The sequence below is a fragment of the Apis mellifera genome, linkage group LG12 (assembly GCF_003254395.2).
Source record: "Apis mellifera strain DH4 linkage group LG12, Amel_HAv3.1, whole genome shotgun sequence".
NCBI lineage: Eukaryota > Metazoa > Arthropoda > Insecta > Hymenoptera > Apidae > Apis > Apis mellifera.
In genome coordinates this window covers 9,138,677-9,160,911 of record NC_037649.1, presented here as the reverse complement: position 1 = coordinate 9,160,911, position 22,235 = coordinate 9,138,677, and the positions used below count along the sequence as shown (strand labels likewise).

The window sequence follows — 22,235 nt, the reverse complement described above, 5'->3', positions numbered from 1 at the left end:
AAACATTAAATATTAAAATATATTCATAATAATTACATAATATCAATAATATTTATAATTTTTATTATGAAAATTATTGTGAACAAATTTTGTTGATTTAAGTTTCCTCAAAGCTCTCTTTCATTGGTTAATTAAGTTGGTGCTTCATATTGTATGATTCAAATATTCATATATTATATAAAAAATATTTTAATTTTTTTAAATCTTAATTATAAATATCTTATATATATATATTTTCTAAAGAATAGATTATTTTTTATTAAATTTATTAATAAAAATTAATATAATAAAATCAATATTGAAATAGCTAAATATATATATAAGTATATATATATATATATATATATATATATATACTTATTACTTAGTTACTTCAACATATATATATATATATATATATATATATATATATATATATATATATATATCCTAATCTTATTTTTCTTGTTGATATAAAAGTATAGGCATAAGATCAGTTATTGAAAAGCCACGAATGTGAATATATTTCTTTAAAAGAATAAGAACCAATTACCAACAACGAATTGTTAAAAAATAGTTGAATAATTCGTTAATGAAATCGCAAGTGTATTAAATATATTAAGTATATTAAAAAAGAAAGCTTAATAGTAAAACAAATAACAATTTATTTAAAAAAATTAAAATATAGATAAAAAGTTTATATATTATATTATTGATTTTGAATTTGAATATTTCTTATTTAAGAATGATAATAAAGGAAATTGGATTTTTTCTGGTGAGATTATCATTATAATTCTTTTAATCTAAAAAACATTCTCCAAACATTATTTATTTTGATTTTCTATCATGAAATATTATTCTATACATTAAATTTTAAAATTATAAAATGATTATAAATATTTAATATATAAGTATTTATTATATTCATAGATAAGATTAAATTTAATACGTTTATCATTTCAATCTATTTCCAAATCTCTCGATGAATCTTAATATTATCTTTGATTTTTTTTATCAGTTTAAAATTAAAAAAATAATATCAGTATGTTCTCAATATTTATTTGTATCATTGTTTTTTTCATTCAAACTAATCAAGTAAATAATAACTTATATTGAATAATAATTATAATGCATTTTTTATTATATTCAACTTTTTTTTCATGAAAATTATTCATACAAATATTGAATTATAATTTATTTTATATTTTATATATATCTATATATAACATACACATAATTGGAATTTTTATCAGCTTATATTTCCAGTGCATTTAAAATCCTCTGATATATCCACCATATATAAAATGAATCGCAATTTGCCAGGTACTAAAATTAAATAAAAATTTATATTAAAAATAAATATAAAAAATATAACAAAAACTATTTTTTAAATCAGTTCCAATTTGTAATAGTGAACATTATTGCGAGGAAAATACATTATATTATCCAGACAAAATAATATCACAGGAACTAGAAAAATATCCCCACTTGCGATATTATGCAAATACAAATGAGGTTTGTGAATTTTAAAATTCAAATATATTTTATTAACTAGATATAATAAAAAGTTATTAATTAATTTATTAATGATATCTTTCCTTTATACTATTTTATACTATTATATACTATTTTTTTTTTTTTTTTTTTTTAATAGATAATATATCCTGAATTCGAAGACAAATCAGAAGAAGAATCACTTTGTATCTCTAGAGTAAGTCATGAAATAGAAAAAACAATAGATTAATAAATTGGTTAATACGTTTAACTTTGTAGTTTTTTATCCATTTAACCGTTTATAATTATTATTATTATTTTCATACTATTTCTTAGGAACAAATTATATTCCCCAAATCAGGTCTAACAAAAGAATTGGAATGGAAATATATCGTAAATCATATAAACTTGACACAAGCTATCCACACGGAGATATGTCTGTAAATACGAATTTATATATTTAATTGTAATATTATGAAAATAAATATTTTATAATATTTATAAAATTTAATTGATAATATATGTATATATTATAGGGAAAAAGGCAGACCATGTAGAATAATCGAAGGTTTCGCTGAAGGATATTATACAAAATGTAAACAAAAATTCATATATCATCAACTTTTGGCAGTAGCATCAAATGGTTCCATAATACCGGAATTATTTCGATTTCCAACAAATTGTTATTGTCACATCGATTTTGAATCTGATAGATTTTTGCGTTCATTAAGATCTAATAATTAATGAGAATAAACGATGTAATATAAAATATGATATAAAATTAAAAGGTGTATATTATAACGAGTCAATTTTTATTTATATAATTTGTAAAATAATAAAATGTATAATCTATATAATAAAAATTTAAATCTATTATTATATTATAATTAAATACTCAAATTTGTTATTAGTCAATTTTACGCGAAATGCGAAACCATTTATCAAAAAATCATTTAACAAAAGTATTTAACTTCTTATTCAATCTTTCTATATTGACAAATGTAATTAGTTTTATTTACTTTATTCAACTTTCCATTTACTAAATATTTATGTAGCACACATAATTACAATTTTCAATAAAATCTTTATTTTTATCGTCTTTAAATATCGTTTTAACATTTCGCCTTTCACGTGTATATTTTTTTTTCTCTCTCTCTTCGATGACTCCTCTCTGACTTATAACCGCTATATCATCTTATCGATTTCTCTCACTTCAGAACAGTTTGTTTCTTCTTTATGCATGCTAAGTTTATTTTATTAATAGCTATATTAGCTTAAAATGCATATATTGTCTAGTAGCATGTGATTCATTTAATTTTTATCTTTATTTGTTATGTCTGGCAATATGAAAATGAAAATTAAATTTATCGTAAAAATAATCATGTGATAAGATGTGTACTGTACAACAACAATGAAATTTAAAAATAAAAAAAGAGAGAATAGTTAAGAAACCTGTATCGAATTTACGAGAATGTATACATATTACGTATAATACATTCGATATAATTATCCTGTCATGAATTAGATGACTTTCCTGCTTGAGTACGTAAGAATGTCTATTCATAGTGAATATATGTATAACCGGATACAAATAATGATAGGATTCCGCCAATTTTCTTGCTTTCTATTCAGAATATTCAATTTCAAATGTTCAATTCAATATACTCGACTTAAAATATTTTTATGTAAATGTTATATCTTTTTTAATTTAATTATCATATTAACATGAATTTTCCTTTCTTCCTAAAAAAATTTTTTAACTTCATTAGAGAAAAAATATTTTAGTATTTGCATATAATATATCGCAAAATAAATTTTTGTTACTTAATAATTTGAGTACTATAATGTAAATACGTATAAAGAAAATTGTGCATTAAACTCGATATATATAAAACTCTAGTTAACTTACCATCAAACCTTTTATTCCATATTTAAATTTTGCCACTTTAACGAGGCGCAAAGCGACATTGTTGAGTTTTCATTCAGATACATGTCATATAACATATACATATACATATAAATTTAATGAGAATCGAGTTATGTCATTAATCGGGTGATCAATTATGTTGTTCACGCACCGTGAAGCGAGACCGGGGAAAATATGAAAACTATCGAGCCACCCGATGAAAATCGAGTAAAACTGGCTATTCATTATTCATTATTTGGAGGGATGTACTTGCATTTCACTGAAATCGCTTTCATTAGCGTGCTTTGACTAAGAAACTTGAATAAAGAAAAAAAAACAGGAGTATATATATATCTCTTCTTCTTCTTTCTTGTTTATTTGCCGCGCTTGACGAAGCGTATTTTAATATAATAGAGCATGCATATGACGCGCATATAAATTTTGGTCGCATCGACTGTCTGCAATCGAAGAAAGTAAGCCAACGACATGATTGGCAATTTTCCAATATGCGTGTTAAACCTGAGGAAGAATAAAAATAGATGACAATGAAAAATAATTTTGAACGAAAGTATTTAGCAGCATGATAATTTTTGTACAAGATTTTGCTTAAGATTTTGTATCCAATTGAAATAATAATAAAAATTTATACGATTAATTTATATACATCATAGGATTATCGTCTCTATTGTCAATATTAGAATTAGATAATTTATGTATTATATAATATTATAATATTATATAATTATATGGAATTAGGAATTAATAACAAAACACAACGATTAAAACAAACGATTAATATCGATTTCAAAATCTAGAAAGCAAAAACTTAATAATTACAATCTTACATCATAATCTTTATTAGATAAATATTAATTTTTTATTTCATAATAGAAATATATATCATAATAAACAAATTTTTTAAAGATTGATTTAAATTAAATTGAATGAAAAATAAAATATTCTTATTTAAAAGATCAAGATTCATTTAAGTTTTTAGATATCTGTATCTGGTAAAAATAGATAGATTTTCATATATAAAACATATATATAATATTTCTCTTAATTTTTAAATTTTAAATTTCATTTTAATAATTATGAAATAAAAAATATCAATCAAATATCTATCTAAAATTTTGATAGAAAAAAAATTCGCGATGGTCAGCGTTCTCCCGTAAAGCTAAAAAGGTGGGAGCCGGTATAAAGAGAGGAAATACTCGATGGCGATGGCCAGTGAGTTCAGTGAGAGTGCCGTGATCCTTTTACCGATCTACTGTGAAAGTCAACCATGAAGGTACCCGTTTCAAGATCATCGTGCATCCTTTGTTTCATGTGTGAAGTGTCAATTTTCCTATCTCATCCCATCTTCCACTTGAATCGTCAGTTTTTAATATGATCATTGAACTTGTGATAGACTCATTCTTCGTTCTTCTTAATTAAATTCAACGTTATTTTAAATTTATGCTTTGAAAATCAAAACAACACAGAGAAAGTTGAAGTCGAGATTTATAATATACACATAAAGTCTTAAGTGAGAGATTATTTAATTATCATTAATTATAGTGCAATATCAATATCTAGCGTTGATCGATCGAATGATTATTAGAAAATCATCTATATAGATCTTCTTGCGGTTCATTTCTTGTACTAAGATCGAGAGTAGATCAGTTTGTGTGAAAGTAAAACACGTTGCTTCATTCTCGTGGGTACATTCCTTTTAAGATTTATACATAACAATGGAGAAAATTAGACTTTATCCGTACTTCATACTCTATAGAAAGTAAAAGTGTAAAAAAAAGGACGAGGATCATTATCATTAAAGAGAGGTTGTTTGTCCGGAAAAAATTACATTCCTTTGTTCCATTTATTCAGCTCTTAATGTCTTTTAAACTTTCGTATTATCCTTTCCTTCAAACACATATTTCTTTTCACATTGAAGCATAACTTTTTAGACATGTCTCCTTTTTTACGATCATAAGCTTTTCTCCGATAGTGAAAAGATCTATCGCTTGAGAAAAAAAAATAAAAATATAGAAAAAATTTTTCTTACAAATAAATGATCAAATAGAATCACAAAAATGTCGTGAAAGTTGATCATAAGATGAAATGAAACGCGAGTCGAGTGGTCCATCGAATAGTATAGTGCAAAGTCTATTGAGAAGAAAGTTGGCTAGAAATGGATGATGAAACATGTATATTAATTTTGATAGATCTTGTGTATAACCGGAAGTGTTTCTCAGTGTATAATCGAAAATCATTCCAATCATCTCTTCTGATCGAAGAGTTTAATTTTAAAAAGATGAGAAATCCATAACAACAAGTGATATTTCTATGATATACCGACCAATGGATTTTTAGAAATCATGACAAGCGTAACGACCGAGGAACGTACGGTAACTAGGTCGAGCATTGACATTAGCTTCAAGAGCAAGGACGCTTTGATCACTTTCATCCGACTGAGAGAATTCCTTTAAGTGATCAATTCAAACAGAAATATATCATTGTATTTTTGTTATCGTTGCAAATTTATAAATGAAATGTTCTGTTTTTAATATTTAGATTAAAAGAATCATTATTGGGATTTTTATTTTTATATGAACGTTGAAATTTATATTAATCATTTCTTTATTATTGCAATTAAATCGTTAAAGATTTCCGCTGAAAACATAAATTGTATAAGAGAAATGATAAAAATTGTTTATATATTGTCATAAAAAAATTATAATCGGATCATAAAATATTAAAAATATAATTACCGTGAAACTTGAAATAATAAAAATTTGAGAAACGTAGCATAGCGTATATTTATGTATACTAGAATTTTACTTGCGAATAGATAATTTTCATGCCATAGTATTTTTTATCCTTTCAAACTTTTCTACTCGTCAATTTCTTCGTTCCTTTTTCTCCTCACTTATAAAATCAGTAATCCTGTCAAGATCGTTGATTCTTCGTGATGGTCGCAAACATGGACATCTAAAACGGAATCCTCATATGACTTTCACCAAGAACCGCTCCACTTGTTGCATTCGTTCGTTCCTATATTCCATGCTTCACTGATTTATAAATCTTGCCAATATGTTATACCTTTGTTATCGAACTGATAAAAAAATATCCTTTCATAAATTAACATCAAAATTATCTCCTTCCAAATTCCATTTATCCCAAGAAAACCTAAACAACAACAAAATTAAAACAAATATTAAAACGACGTATCGATCGTACATTTATTTCAGTTACTGGCACTGGTTGCGTTCAGCTATTGCTCGATCATCGTCGTACTGTCGGAAAGTGCAGAGAGCACGAAGGAACAGGATTTAAAGGCACGCGCGTCGAAACAACTCGAACGATTAGCCCCCTATCGACGAGTGAACGACAAGAAGCAAGCGATATCCGACGAACAATGGCAATTGCTCGAGAATGCAGCCAAGGATCCGGAAATCAGGGCGTTCAACGAGGAAAAGATCTTGGAGATCTATTGGCTTCTTCCCGAAAACGTGCAAAAGGACATAATGGAGAAAGTTGGCGGGGGTCGAGAGTTGATCGAGACGCTGGCGAGTAAGAAGTACACGGCGTTGATGGATGATAAAGATATCGATAAGAGGTCAGGATCGAAACGCGAGACGTACAGTCACGACGGTTACGAGACGCCAACCAGCGGATATCCACCGCAGGAATACGCGGAGTACGCGCCAGATTACGGGGATCAATATGGGAAACCTGAATCGTCCGGATCCGATTCTGGATCGATCCTAAAGGGATCCGGGAGTTTGATCAGTGGCATAGCCAAAGGCATTATCGGTGGCCTCGTCAGTGCATCGGGAAGCGCATCGAAAGGTTCATCCTCGGTCTCGGCCTCGAGTTCTCAGTCAAGCGTCCAATCAAGCTCGAATAGCGGTGATAAGCCAAAGCCAAGGCCGGAATATGGACAAGTTTACTCGGTAACTATGTAGTCACTCGCAAGATTGTCGTTACAATTGCGTTAGAATCTCCATTATCCGCAATTCTATTATTCGAATGCTCCAATCGAACGTTTTTCGCTGTCTTTTTTTTGGTAAAGATTATTTTTCTCGTGAAATTGCACTTGGAGGAATCGAATTAAGAAGGATAATATTCTAGTTTAATCAATATCGATAATGGATATAACGTTGGCATCAAAGGAAAAATTTGGAATAATAATTATCAAAACGAGATGCGTTAAAAGTTTCTCTTCTTCGTTTGACTATACTTATATTTCTTAATTCGGATATTGGAGATTTCAGCGTACACCAGCGGGTTCACGATCGTTTAATATTTTATTTAAAATATCGAAGAATTTTTAGTATTTTTCTTTTTTTTTTTTGGCGAGAAACGAAAGAGAAATTTGGGTTCCCATAAAAAAATAAATAAAACGAATTATGTATAAATTTATATTATGGATGAAAGTTCATATATTTATAAAAAGATAAAGATCGATATTATAAATGCTGGCATTTTAAAATCAAAGATCGTTTTATTTATAATGAATTTTACGTAATCTGCCACGAGTGAAAGTGATTTCATCTGCATAGAAAGTTTATTTATATTTGATATTAGGGAAAACAAAGATATAAGAAATATTTTACATATATTTATCGAAATCTTCGCGATTAAGAGGCGTGAAATCTTTTAACGAACCCGTAGGCTATACTGATCAAACTCTTCTTATTCACTACAACATGACAAGAAAAAGGACGGAACAACCAATAGTGGAAGAATAGTATAAATGATTATATATATATAGATATATTAGCTGCACGAAAGAAAATCTTTATGTGGGCCGTTTAGGTTGCAATTAAGGAGGGAAATCTAAAGCTGATTCTCGTCTTCGCATGCTTCTTATTTGATCGTATAATTTCAGGAAAGAATTTTCACGATGGAAATAAACATTGGATAATATCCTTCTAAATTTATTTTTCTGTCTCTCTTCTCCAATCTGAAAATTGCACATTTTTCAAAAATTTGTATTGTCTCTATGATCTAGATAAAACAGCTCGATAACACAGATTTTTCTCGTACAAGCAATTTCACGATTAATCAGTCCACGAAGTCCAGTAGAAATTTATAATTTCCATCGTGAAATTACGAATTATGTTTCGAATAATCGACGTCGAAGGAAACAGGTCGACCGTGATATGTCATCACCGATCGTTCTAATCTGTAATAATTCGAATCTTATTTGCATCATAAAAGCAACGATCAAAAAAAAAAAAAAAATATCAAATTGTAACTTAAAAATTTCAAAAAGCGTTTCTATAATATTAAATCAAAAAATTTAATGCCCGCTGTTATAAGAAAAAAAAACTTATGAAAAAAATAGCTTACATTAGTATAATACACATTAGTACAAATAGTTGCTTGTATATTATATACAAAGTCTTTCTTATAATAATCTGTATCGTGCAATATAATACTCAATAAATGTAAAGCATAAATCGCATCTCGATTAATTTGAGCGCACGTATCTCGTTAATGAAATTTTTCTATGATAGTATGGCGAAAAGGTGTTCGACGTTTGGGACTTCAAAAAGGCGATCATTAGCACATTAATGCAAGCCGTAAAAGCTATAAGTGGAGGTGTGATTGCTTTGAAAGGTCAGCTATTGAAAGGAAGCGGTTACCTTGTCTCTTCAAAGGGAAAAATAATTAGTAAAACTGGGGACGTGATCACTACATTGGGTCGAAATATAGCTAAGAGTGCCGTGCAACCTCGTACGGAGCCGCCCCATCCCACGTATTTGTACGATCATCCTCCCCCACCAATTAGTAAGTCCTTTTTTAATTTAAACTTTGTTTGTATATTTTTTCTTAACTTGGATACTTAATTTCATGATACCTATAACAAAAAAAATATATATACAGTTAATTAAATGTAATTATAATATTTTCCATAATTATTTGAAAAATTAAAAATCTTAATATGAAATGAAACAGGTCACGAAGATATTTACGAAGGACCTCCTCCACCCGATCACGAGGAATATAGCGGGCACCACGGATATCACGAAAATGCGAATTATGAATCCTCGGATAGTAAGACTTAATTTAAAATCGCTAAAAACATATTTTTTAGTATCAGTGCAGCAATACTAATATTTCTTTTTTTTTTTTTTGCTTTCGTTAATTTTCGATTCACAAAAATTCGAGATCTCGCAACAATGATTAAATTTTTATGGGAAATGCATGTGCATTTGAATACGCTTATATCTCTGCTTCGAATGTATGATATGCTCGATGAATGTATGTACATAGTGTGCTCTCGTGTGTGAAAAAATTCGGTGAGAGGCGTAGAATCTCGGAAGAGGCGTTACGTTTTAAAATAAAGTAAAAGTGATCTTCACTTTCAAACAAGATTCTAATCTTTGGAACTTTCCTTCGTGTATAAAGACGAGTTAAACTAGAGAAGAGTAAGCTACAGAAGAATAGCGCGTTGAATTTTAGTCATTATATATTTGTTCGGTATAATATAAATTATATATAATATAAATAGCTTTCGTACCGTCTCTGTGAACTTTCCCTTGCTTATCATGATTGCTTCTTTCTTAAATTTCACATTTCAACGATAAGTTTTTTTTTTTCTTCAACAATTCTATTCTCTTCCGCGAGAATAACGATCTCATTCCTTTCTTCTTTTTCCTCCTTCCGATTTTCAAAATCTTAAATCGATTCCACTTTTGCTCTTGTTCAATTCCTTTCTGATAAGGTTCAAATGCGTCATTACATAACGCTTTATCTGAAAAAAAAAAAATGATTCAAAGATTCTTTTATAAAGTAGATTTATATACTTGTATCAAATAAAATGTACATAATTATATTAGGAAGAAAAGCAATAAAAGTTAATAAATAAGAAAAGTTATGCAAAGACATTCATACTAATATACTTAACTCATACATTGTAAATATACGAAACGGCACGACAATAAAATATTAAACGAATTACCTTTCGTTTTATGAACTAAAATTTATGGACTAAAACAGGAAGCGGATATTCATATAGAAAAGAAAACAAACTATTACTTCTGCTATTATCTATCTATACTATTTCTAATCTAATAAAAAGAAATATTTATTAACAATTAAAATTAACAATCTTTTATCAGAGCATATTAAACATATTTAACATTTCCAAGAGATCATTTTAATATTATGATCACGAAACGAAGGATTAACTTTAGACTCGACTGACAGACGTTACGTTTATAGTCGAAGACCAGGCGGGCCTACTTATTGCGAAACCGACGAAACCTGACAACCATGATCACCACACTGTGAATTTGGAAATTCGAAAACCAGCTGTGACGCATCCGGAAGACGATTATTACGGGCCACCACCTGAATTACCACCCCACAAAGATATCGAGAACACCGTGATACCGAATTATCATTTTAATCAAGACGACCACAAAGTGAACTCCAATTCTCCATTGCCGTCCAGCTACGACGTTATGATTCAACATTCGTCGAATGATCAAAATGGATACGATTATCCAATCTATCCTCCACTTGCTCCCAGTCCTCCGTCGAATCTTCACGTCTCACCGTTCACAGATTCGATTCAACAGAGCATCGAGTATCCACCTATACACATTCAATATCATTCTATCCCCGACGAAGGAAACTTGCATTTTCCAAAGAGTGACACGTCTGGCAACGATTTGTCCATGTACTCGAGCTTGTCGATAGATACGAATCCTAAAATAGAATCGATTAAAATATCCGCGGAATTACCCAAGTTGCAATCTCTTGCAAACATCTCCAAGAGTCCGTTGCTTCCATATTCTTACTCCATGCTACAGGAACCTTTAAAGATACCACTACTGACTCCGTATTGGCAATATCAGGGATCGATTCAACCTTTCACTAATTTCAACATGCATGGATTGTATCAGAGAAAAAATAGTGGACAGAGAAGAAGATCCATAAACGAATTTCACCGTATGAGACTACCTAGAGGGTAAATTGAAAGACAGGTAATTAGAATAATGTATGATGCTAGATGTGAAATTTTATTTACCGTGAAACACTTTGCACGTGATTAATTGTGTTAAGTTAAAAGTTAATACGAAAGAAATAATTTCCTTTTTTTTTTTTTGTTTGAATTATGTTACGATCGATAATGGAATTTTAAACCTGGTATTCTTATATGTTTGATGCCTGAATCGCCCATATTTATAACTTTATCTTTCAATAGTTGTTTCACTTGGTTTTACAACATCTGCATGATATCCGGCACCTTGCGTGTCTTCTCGGCCACGATATGTGTTTAGTTGTGCTTTTCTTTGCTTATTATAGTTAAATGAATTTTTCTATTGTGACAATTCATAAAAATCGTATATATATTAAATTCAATATTTTATGTTTCAGTGGTCTACTCCTATGCCCATTATTATCCGTATAATGGATTTAAAAGACATCGATATTATCGTACTAAACACAGGAAGAATTAACTTTAAAATTTGAAACTTAAAGTGAGTGGAAAAAAAAAAATTAAACGGGTGTGTTATAATGTATATTACTCGATTGAGAATTAGTTAGGCATAATTTATCTACCTACGTATATATGTGTCCGTGTTGCGGCTTTCGCCTCGTTACAAAGGAAGAAGACTAAGAAATTTCATGGATGGATTCAATCATGCATGGACGAATCTTCTTGGGATTATTCTGGAAAAAGAAAGCGGTCCATCGTGTAAATTAGAAAACGATAAATGTTGTTGAATTTTAAGTTACAAGCATGAGTCAATGTAGAGGATACTCATTGTAAATGATTTTATCTTGTGATATATGTTGAATCGCTAATAAGTTGTTTTTTTTCTTTTTCTTTTTTTTTTTCTTTTTTTTTTTTTTTGTGTGTGATTGCAACATTAAGGTACAATTTTTATATCTAGTTGTCTTGTTTTTAGAGCTTTTTATATGATGCTTATTGATTATTAATTTTTAAGAAGAAGATGAATGTGGTGTATGAAAGTATATAACGAATTCATTATGCGTACAAATGCAAATGAAGCTCGAGAAACTTTTATGTAATGAAGGAGGCCATAACAATGAGAGTAACTAGTTTAACCTTCCTTCCTCTTTTTTAACGCTCTCCAGAATTTATAATTATAAATATTATAATATTTGTAATGCGATACCGTTCTAATTAGTCGTTGTAATGTATATACTCTTGTATAAATAGAATATCAATAAATCAATCTGATTATTGTTTTTTTGTTTTAAATTGATTTTATTCTAATCTTTCTTTATATCTTCAATTTTATCCATAGATTGAAATTTTCTATAAAAAAAGAAAATATGTAAATAATTAATTGATATATATATCAAAAGAAATGAGAAGAAATTGAAAAGAATTTATCATTATCTATCTGAGTTAATATAAACGAATATAAAGAATAAGGAACGACATTCACGAAAATAAAGCGTCTGAAGCAACATCCAATCTCGATCTCCTTTTATCAACCTTCACATTGAGTGCAATGAACTTTCAATCTTAAGTAACATCGATTCTTTCCAAATATCTTATACTTTATACTTTATATCCTTTCCTTATATATATATATATTTTTAACTATATCTAATAAAATATTCAGACGTATAAAATTATTGTATAAAATATTTTTCATAATCTAAATTATTATTTATACAAGTATTATCAATTTTAAGAATTTTAAAAGAAATGAAATAAAATAAAAATATTAAAAAGTTTTTAAAAAATTCGTGGATATAAAAAAATTTATGCTTTTTATATATTTACAGATTTTGTGAACGAAAAGAATATAATATAATATAATATAAATCATAAAATATCGAAATGCAAAAGTTCTCCTTTCATTTGTGAAAGATGGAATAGCATGGTCGCATAATTTTAGTCATAAACTCACGTAGCCACCGATGAATATAGTGGGTCACTGGATCACACATGTTGGTCCGTGCGTATCCACGCACACAGGTATATTCTCACGAGGGAATCCAGTAGCAGGATATGGAGAGAAACGGCGTTTGACCGGTCTTCGATCGTTCTGTCCATCTGTCGAGTCGCAAAGGGCCTTTGATACAATCGCAAATCGACTTTCCTGTCATCGAATTCCTTTTCGGCTGATTGTAACAGATTCGCAAAAGTGTCATGCATCATCGAAACAATCGGACGTCGTTAAAGATAAATTAACGTCGTTAACACGTTCTTATGAATATTAATATTAAATTTACTATTTTAATTGTTCATACATTGACTTTGGTTTGAAATTGATGTAAGATCGCATCGAAATAGACTTCGCGTTATCTTTTCTTTTCTCTAAAGGCGTCTTTGTCAAAGTACCGTTTCTGGAAGACGTTCACTATACATGACTTTACTTCTTTAACTCGGAGGAAGTATAGGAGAAAAGAAAGTAAACTAAAAAAAAACTTTTATAAAAAATTTAAAAATTAGACAAAATTTTTAAAAATTAAAGAATTTTTAACAAATCAAAATGTTAATATCAATGATAATCTATTGATTTATTTTTGTATCTACTTTACCATCAACTTTACCTGTTGGAAAATATTTAGAAGAGAGAAGATAAAAGATGAAAAGATATCTATTTACGTGTAATATACAATTAATTTTATTAATTTTAATAAATTTGCTTGATACTTTGCGTTGAAGAATCATAGAATTTGGAATTTTTATGAATTTTGTGGAATCTATGACTTTTCCCGGTTACATTCCGCGTTTTGAAGCAGCTGTTATCCATCAGAGTAGGAGGAACAACGTTTCGGCCTTCGATGATACATTCGCCGGTTGCGAGTATAAATGAAGGACAATGACCTAATTGTGTGCAGAACACGCAGTGCTTCCTCAACGTCCAATCATTGCACGCGTCAATTCATATTCGATTATTTGTGATCATAACTTCCGGTATATTTTTATATTTTCTTTTTTTTTTTTTTCTTATTTTTCTTTTATCGCTTTCCATTTTTTCCTCTCAGTGAAAACAAACAAGTTATCAGGTGATAAATCTGCAAAATTATAATTTGTTCATCACGGAACTTTATTGAAAGGCAAGACGATGAAGGTAAGCTCATTTCAAGGTCACAAAGTAGAATTTGCAGTACATTATTCATTAATTAACTTTCATTTTTTAAATTAATAATTTATATATATATTGTAATTTTATGAATTTGATATTCGATGATAATTGAAAATTGTGCGGTTTTCTTTGATTAATGTAACACACTGTTGTATTTTATTTCATTGTTATCGTTTGATATCTTTAAAAATAAAACTCTTATTATTATTTAAATGTAAGATATAAATTATATTTTTATACTCACGATCATTAAATCATTAAATCATCTTAGATGATCATTAAATCATTTTAATCTTCTTAAATTATCTTTATTATTTAAATTTTCAAGAAAACTTCTGAAACTTTTCTTTGAATAGATAACTTACTTTATGAATATCATTTTATGAAATTGTTAAATTAGTTAGAATTGTTAGCATACAATTTGACTAATTTTACGAATATAAGTTATGTCACGCTATTCTTCACATTGTATTATGACGAATGAATATAGTTAGTATGATTGAAAAATCAAGTTAATATGTTCATCCATCCAATCTATCCAATATAGAAACTAGTTCCGTTATAGTATACAAAAAAAGAATAGTCGGTCAATGTCTGATTATTATCATTAACGGGAAATAGCTAGATATTTCTCTATTCATTCTTGAGAAAATATCGTCTTTATATAAAAAAAATAATGAAAGACGTATTCGCACACTAAATAAAATAGAATCGACATTTTCATTAATAATAATTTTATATTATATAAATTAAATTCATACTTAATTACTTTTTATGAATAAGAATCAAATTAGTAACTTTAACTTTTTATATAAATTTCAATGAAATAAAATAAAAAAAATCAAATAATATATTATAAGTAAATATAATAAACTTAAATGATAAACTTAATTTACTTTTCTTTACATTTATCTTATCAATCATTTAAATTTTCTCTCTTTCCTTTAATATCAAATTACTTCATGCGTTTTCATTTATCATGCACCATAATAAATCAAAACGATAAATAATAAAATATTAAAAAAAAAAATTTTAAAAATATACCTTCCATTAATGTGTACTCGGGAAAGAAAATCACTCACCGGAAATGCAATTCGAGCGAAAACGAACCATAATCGTTACGATACAACTTGTTGCATCCGCGGTCATCATCTCAATCCGTCGGTGCCGGATCATTATTTCCAGGTTCGACTATTTTCTTTTCGACCTCGCTCCTCACCTGGCTTCTTACTACCCTCGCTTTTCCTACCATCGATGTAGCACACCGTCCCACTTTACCCGCTAACAACTCACAGCACTTCTCTCTTCGGTTTCATTGCCAACGCCAGCGTTTCTCAAACTATAATTGCTTAATGCCACAATGAACATCCATTGTCACGGTCATTGTTACGATAGTTCAACATAACAGATTACGAATTGGCGTTGAATATAAAAACAATTCGTTTGTAATGTTTTAGTAAACAATGAAATTTATGTCGTAAAACTGCAATTAAAAATATTTTTTTATTCGTTTTCTTTATTAATTTCAATAATTTATTATAGAGTTTATTCAAATATTGAAATAATATTGACTGAATAAAAAAACAAATTTTATCGAACTTTATTCAAAAAGATTTAAAGATCATTGATTTACATTATATTGCACGCATTCTTTCTTTTATATATATATATATATATATATATATATATATATATTATAATTGCAAAGAATGAAGCTAAGTTCATATGTTAATATGCGTAAGTTTGCATTTTTCAATTTGATATGTCCCATTATAATAAATTTATTTTTTATATATATCTTCAACTTGCGGAAAATAATTTTTCAAATTTAATAGCATCCATTTTTTACATATATAGAAATTAAATTAAATGCTGAATTTAATAAAAATAGAATAAAAATAATAAACATTGATAAAAAATCTACTGACCTTTAATTATAGTAATTAATCTATCAATTTTTCTTCAAACTTCACTTGAAACATAACAGACAAATTAATCTGTTAATTTCAGACGACAAATTGGATGTGTTGGCTATTGATCGCATGTATCTGCCTTGTCGAAGCTAGATACAAGATTAGAAGACCTCCGTTGCCTCCCCCACAGCCTCCTAAATTGATGTTCAAAAAATCATGGCCAATTACTCATCGAATTTCGGTGGGAAATACAATGCATATCAATGGAAATTTCCCATTGAAACGAATAGCTCACAAACCGTCGAATTATAGGTGAATCTTTGAGAATATATATATAGAAAAAATACATTTTTCATCGAACGTGAAATTTTCTCGATCTATCCTTTATTCCAGAATTCGTCGACCTCCGATGTTCAATGTGCCATCTACCATTTGGAAAAATCAGATTCCAATAAGAACTTCTTTAAATAATCATGCGGTTTTACCACAACGTCCACCGGTTAAAGAGTTTCATACCGTAAATAAAATGCCGGAATATAGTCCTGAATACAGACCGGAAGCTGCTGTTTTGCCACCGACTCATAGAGGTGGTGTCGATGATGATAAGGGACCAATTCATACGATTCCTGCGCCTAATCTGAGTCCCATGGATAAGCCTTTCAACAATGAAGTGAATATAGAAGAAAATTCACGTCAACAAACAACTGATGCTACTTATAAAATCAATCCACATGGTTAGATTCTAAAGTAACAAATTAATGATTATTTTTAGAGATTTAATTTTTTAATAATTAAAAATATTTTTTTTTTCTATTTTTTTTTTTATATGTATCTGTTTTATATTGTTTTATAGGCTCCTTATTACCAAATTTTGATCTTGCTACTATTAGCACGAGTTTAACATCGCAGAAAGCTGTAACGAGTCCCACTCCGGTGCAACATAATTACGAAGTAACTGAAAGCAATGATATCAGTCAAAAAGAATATCAAACCGTTTTATCGACATTCTTGCCTCCAGATTTTGCAACTCTTTCAACATTGGTGAATCCTGACTTACAAACAAATGACGTTTATTTAAATAATCATCCAGCGTCGAATATAGGCCTCATCGGAACAAACATTCAACTCGGGCAGCCCAATCTACCGATGCAAACTAATCTTCATAGTTCATTGCATGTTGGTTTCCCTGGCACCGCTGGTCAGACTCCATATATTATAAATCAACAAATACCTGATCTACATGTTGGTCATCCAGCTCCTGCAGGCCCTCCGCTTTCAGCAACTCAACTTTACGATCTTTTAAACAGTTTTCCTCAAAAGATGCCAGAACAATATCAAACAGGTATGTTTCACGTTCAAATTGTATCGTCGTAAACTAAATTAAAATATAGAGAAAATATACCATGTTTTTCAGGATGCGAGATAGAAACGTTTTCTAATAAGTTTTATGCGTGTTAATAACCTCTTTTATGACACTTGTTGCACAGTATGTTATTATTTAACGGCCGAGCAAGTGTAACGCTTTCATATTAAACATTTTTTTATAATAAACGTATTGTAACATATAAAATTTCTTTCTAATAAATAAAAGAAGTAACTTACAAAGATCAATCAAAAAATAAAAAATTATATTATTAATATAACTATCGTAATGCTATGTATACTTATACTTTGATAACTATCGATTAAAATTGACGTTTGTATCGAAGAGGTTAACTTAGCTTTATCGATATGGAATATCGATTTGACCAAATTGTTGTTTAAATAATTAGATAGATTGAAATAATTTTGATTCCAGGTCAACAACCACAACTTCAGCAACATATTCTTCAGCAACAACTTGGACAATTCTTTCAACCTACCGGTGTAACTGGTTTCTCACAGCCTCAGATGCAATCGTTCAATTACGATGAGCAAGATAATAAGGAGCAGCAACAGCAGCAGGTCTTGTTCAATCAAGATTATGTCGCTGGAAGAGTCAATACGAATTACAACGTAGGACCGGAGACTTCCATAAATGATGAAGAAAGTGCTGGTTTGCAACAAAACGAAGATCTCACTTATATTACTGATGGAAACGAACAATTAGAAAATAATATTGAATACGAGGAAAATAACGATCAAAAGGATCAAACGACATATTTTAATAAAGTAGCCAATGATGATGGAATTTCTACGCAATTTTATACGACACTACCCAATCGTGAAGCTGCAGAAAAATTGGCAGCTTTAGCAGCTGCTGGAAATGTTAACAGTCAATTGATTGGACAATTGCGAAAACAACAACAGCAACAAGAGAATGTACAGAGTGAAGAAACTATGCCGCCCAATCACAAAAATGAAGAATACAAAACAAATGAGCAAATTAATAATGATCGTTATAATCAAAAGTATTATCAAGATCGTGTTCAAAATCGACAAAAACAACAATACAGTCAGCAAAAACATGAACAGTTACAATACGAAGAACGTCAGAAAGAATATGATAGGAAACAGAATCATCAACAAAATATTTACAATAATAAACGACCATTGAGAATTATGGTGCCAGATGAAAATGATTATAGCAATACCGAACCACAAAACGATGAAAAAAAAGAAAATACAGAAATTGAATACGAATATGAGAATGATGAGACGGATATTCGAAATTCGCAATCGTTCGATGAAAGATCGTCTTATGATCAATCAAATGCTGAATTTGGATCACGTTTGAGTCCCAAGACTGGAATATAAGTTTTTTTTTTTTTAAATATTGTATATATTGTTGTACGTGAATATTTATTACAATCCTATTTATCAGTTAGTTTTATTCTTACGGGGATTTAATTTATAATTAGATGAATGAATAATGAATAAGATTTTTTTTGGATGGAAAATGGAAAACTTCATATTGTCCTTTACAAGATATTGACGAAATGTCTTTTTTAAGATTATATTTTAAAATTATTATTTATATTTTTATATTTTCATTGATGATATATTAAAGACACGCGAAATATCATTTTAATTTATTTAAATATTATTTATTATTAGACGAAATTATTTGTATTTAATTGTGAAAAAATGGATAAAAGATATTGCCATTGATTTAGAGAACTCATTTTTTATTTCAATCATTGCGCATCACCAACCTGAATTACATTTATATATATGTACATTTATATATCATTGAGGTAATCTATTTATATGGTACAGGAGTTGTTCTGGTTATAAACAAAAATCTACGGAGATTTTATCTTTCAAGGATAGTTTTTTTTTTCCGTTTCTTTTCTTCTTATAAAATTGCCAATAAAACATCATAAGTACATACAGTAAAAAATACCTTATAAGAAATATATCTGACCAAAGTTAATATTATCATTGCACTTACCAAAGAGTAGAGATTAATCTTGAAAAAACAAATCTCGCATGAACGAAAACGAAGATACTTTAATCATTATTATGTTTAAGTATTCACAAAATTTGAAATGACATAAACTGACGATAATTTATAAAAGAATACTACTATGATCGATCCATGAACCATGGCTTGCCATTATTTGTAAGCCGTTTTGTAAGAATATCGCAACCAGTTTCGGTAACAAGAAGCGTGTGCTCAAATTGTGCCGACCATTGGCCATCTGCGGTAACTGCTGTCCAAGTATCGGGCCACATTTCGTCTCTCCATGTACCTTGAGATATCATTGGTTCAATAGTGAAACAGTGTCCTGGTTTCATAACACCCACAGCTTTGTTTTCTAAAAATAATGAAATCAAATTAAGTTAAAAAATATAGATTTATTATAACGATTATAAATAGGATATTTACTGGCATAATGAGGTACACTTGGCGCAGTGTGGAATAAACGATGAATTCCATGACCGCAATAACTACGTACTACGCTAAATCCATGCGCTTGTGCATGTTTTTGAATTATATTTCCAATTTCTCTATATTTTTCTCCAGGTCGTACAATGTCTATAGCTTTTGATAAACATTCGTGTGTAACTTCAACTAATTTTTTTATTTCAGGTTTCACATTACCGACTAGAAACGTTTCATTTAAGTCACCGTGAAAACCATTATGATACACAGTTACATCAACTATAAAAAAAATAAGAATTGTGATGTATTATTGTACTTATATTGAGTCTATATTTATAAAAATATGATATATTATAGTACCATTGCAGATATCTCCATCTTGAAGTGGCCTAGTATCAGGAATACCATGGCAAATTACTTCATTAACAGAAGTACAACAACTAGCTGGAAATTGATAATAATTCAATGGAGATGGATAACAGTCTTTTTCAATGCAAGCTTCATGAACTGCTTTATCTATCTCAGCTGTTGTAACACCTACATCACAGGTACGTGCAGCTTCATCCAAAACTTCTCTTCCAAGCTATAACAGAAATTTTGATTTGATTTTTTTTTCATCATAAAATAAAATTTTTTTCATCATTAAAAAAGAAGACAAAAATATTCTAAAAAAAATTATGTAAATCTTTAATAATTTTCTACCTTACAAGCTACCCGCATGCCCTCAATTTCTTCATCATCAAGAATTTTTATTTGGGCAGAACCTCGTACTGATTGCTCGCTCACAGATAAACCAGTAGGATGTGTAGCATAATCTGGACGTTTAATATGTTCGGGTACTTCGCGACGTGGTTCTCTCTTAAAAGGGCGTAATTTACCAGTATAATGATAAAAAGGCCATGGATTATATTCACCAGAAGATTTATCTCCTCCTGTTCCTTCTAATAAGATCAAAATTTTTATAAATTATTTTATAAGTATGCTTTTAAACATTTATTTCAATCAAAATTATATTTAAAATTAATAATTATAAATTTATTTTACGTAATTATTAACAATTAACTCACTCGCTAATTGATGAATAACTTTGTGTGTTTTCCAACTTCGTTTGAAACAATCCTATAACAACAAAATATAAAGATATTAAAAACATATAATCGAAGAAATGATTAAAAAACTTTTCGAAAAATCCTATTATTATTCTAATTCTTTTATATGTACATATAACATTTATTAACAATAGTGGTATCGATTATTAACAATGCTTTAATGTAATCGCTATAAAAATAAATCAAAATGTATCAAAGAATAAAATTTATATTATTATTAATTAATGGCATACGATATATATTTAAATATCTAATATATTTATTTCTTAACTTAACCTATAAATATACAGAATGATACTAACTTGAGTGCAGAAATACGAGCCTTGTATTCCAATTTTCAAACAAGTTGGGCATTGAAGGCTGGCTATAGTTTTACAACCTGGAGTTTCACACATACCAAAAGTGAGTGCCATTTTTCTTGAATCTTTTTTCGAAATTTTTACGTGACGTGACTCGACGAACGAGGCACGAACAGGAAGAAGTAATTTGAGACGATCCTGTACTGCTTTACCGATAGATTTCTCTATTAATCTATCATGAACGATAAAATATCTAAGATTCATCGTTTATTTAGCAGCATGATATATATATAAACAACATCAAATCAACATTTATTTATATATTATAATATAAATTTTAATAAAAATGAATTTATTTAATTATAATATCGATAATTTTTTGTATTGTTTAAATAGTAACATGAAAGTATTATCATTCAATCAACAATTATATCATTGCATTCTATTTATATATTAAAAATAAATTAAGAAAAGTGTAAAAAAATCATCAATTTTTTCAATTTAATTGAAATTACTATACATACGCTAGTAATTTTTGTTTTCTTTATGAAAATATATCACTATAGAAATTTGATATTGAATATTATTCGAGATATTCATGATTAAGATTTTATTACTTTTAAAAAATATAATTAAGTCATCAAATGAA

The 22,235-nt window shown here is 28.7% G+C and overlaps 4 protein-coding genes and 1 long non-coding RNA gene across 19 annotated transcripts; 3 read left to right on the top strand and 2 right to left on the bottom strand.

The window, feature by feature from the left end:
* The first annotated feature begins 691 nt into the window (after nt 1-691).
* Nucleotides 692-2,898, top strand: LOC100578548. The gene is made up of 6 exons (XM_003250921.4): nt 692-754; nt 1,233-1,302; nt 1,376-1,494; nt 1,634-1,690; nt 1,810-1,913; nt 2,010-2,898. The coding sequence occupies exons 1-6, from the start codon at nt 725-727 to the stop codon at nt 2,215-2,217; spliced, it is 588 nt and encodes a 195-aa protein (XP_003250969.2). The 5' UTR covers nt 692-724; the 3' UTR covers nt 2,218-2,898.
* Nucleotides 2,612-17,558, bottom strand: LOC107965314. 15 transcript variants are annotated; one of them, XR_003305823.1, is made up of 14 exons: nt 17,428-17,558; nt 17,236-17,325; nt 16,887-17,112; nt 16,386-16,795; nt 15,540-15,940; nt 13,273-14,386; nt 11,949-12,055; nt 9,894-10,127; nt 9,016-9,230; nt 6,133-6,550; nt 4,675-6,034; nt 3,383-3,898; nt 2,926-3,216; nt 2,612-2,810 (listed from the first exon to the last, which is right to left on the bottom strand). It is a non-coding gene; the product is annotated as an uncharacterized LOC107965314 (long non-coding RNA). The 15 variants fall into 15 exon arrangements; XR_003305820.1 differs by having other exon boundaries at nt 2,612-3,216; XR_003305827.1 differs by lacking the exons at nt 2,612-2,810; nt 2,926-3,216; nt 3,383-3,898 and adding an exon at nt 12,526-12,668 and having other exon boundaries at nt 4,924-6,034; nt 13,273-13,486; nt 13,616-14,386.
* Nucleotides 4,370-12,433, top strand: LOC726758. Its single transcript, XM_026444174.1, has 6 exons — nt 4,370-4,670; nt 6,613-7,317; nt 8,887-9,160; nt 9,329-9,427; nt 10,598-11,364; nt 11,759-12,433. Exons 1-5 carry the CDS (start codon nt 4,665-4,667, stop codon nt 11,350-11,352), a joined length of 1,839 nt encoding a protein of 612 aa, XP_026299959.1. The 5' UTR covers nt 4,370-4,664; the 3' UTR covers nt 11,353-11,364; nt 11,759-12,433.
* On the top strand, nt 14,197-19,676 carry LOC100578613. Its single transcript, XM_006566960.3, has 6 exons — nt 14,197-14,285; nt 14,357-14,442; nt 16,468-16,682; nt 16,764-17,104; nt 17,224-17,712; nt 18,169-19,676. Exons 2-6 carry the CDS (start codon nt 14,437-14,439, stop codon nt 19,104-19,106), a joined length of 1,989 nt encoding a protein of 662 aa, XP_006567023.2. The 5' UTR covers nt 14,197-14,285; nt 14,357-14,436; the 3' UTR covers nt 19,107-19,676.
* LOC410385 (methionine aminopeptidase 1) lies at nt 19,481-21,846 on the bottom strand. Its single transcript, XM_393865.7, has 6 exons — nt 21,590-21,846; nt 21,246-21,297; nt 20,881-21,119; nt 20,539-20,761; nt 20,182-20,457; nt 19,481-20,110 (listed from the first exon to the last, which is right to left on the bottom strand). Exons 1-6 carry the CDS (start codon nt 21,698-21,700, stop codon nt 19,878-19,880), a joined length of 1,134 nt encoding a protein of 377 aa, XP_393865.2. The 5' UTR covers nt 21,701-21,846; the 3' UTR covers nt 19,481-19,877.
* Between the last annotated feature and the right edge of the window lie 389 nt (nt 21,847-22,235).

Excerpts from the sequence above, each read along its gene's own strand:
- LOC100578548 (XM_003250921.4), top strand. The coding sequence starts at position 725 with ATGATAATAAAGGAAATTGGATTTTTTCTG. Across the intron at positions 755-1,232 it reads AGGAAATTGGATTTTTTCTG|CTTATATTTCCAGTGCATTT; the intron begins GTGAGATTATCA and ends AATTTTTATCAG. Across the intron at positions 1,495-1,633 it reads ATTATGCAAATACAAATGAG|ATAATATATCCTGAATTCGA; the intron begins GTTTGTGAATTT and ends TTTTTTTAATAG.
- LOC726758 (XM_026444174.1), top strand. Across the intron at positions 9,161-9,328 it reads TCATCCTCCCCCACCAATTA|GTCACGAAGATATTTACGAA; the intron begins GTAAGTCCTTTT and ends GAAATGAAACAG. Across the intron at positions 9,428-10,597 it reads GAATTATGAATCCTCGGATA|TCGAAGACCAGGCGGGCCTA; the intron begins GTAAGACTTAAT and ends TTACGTTTATAG.
- LOC100578613 (XM_006566960.3), top strand. Across the intron at positions 17,105-17,223 it reads TTATAAAATCAATCCACATG|GCTCCTTATTACCAAATTTT; the intron begins GTTAGATTCTAA and ends ATTGTTTTATAG. Across the intron at positions 17,713-18,168 it reads GCCAGAACAATATCAAACAG|GTCAACAACCACAACTTCAG; the intron begins GTATGTTTCACG and ends TTTTGATTCCAG.
- LOC410385 (XM_393865.7), bottom strand. The coding sequence starts at position 21,700 with ATGGCACTCACTTTTGGTATGTGTGAAACTCCAGGTTGTAAAACTATA. Across the intron at positions 21,120-21,245 it reads AGTTATTCATCAATTAGCGA|AAGGAACAGGAGGAGATAAA; the intron begins GTGAGTTAATTG and ends TGATCTTATTAG. Across the intron at positions 20,111-20,181 it reads AAGTGTACCTCATTATGCCA|AAAACAAAGCTGTGGGTGTT; the intron begins GTAAATATCCTA and ends CATTATTTTTAG.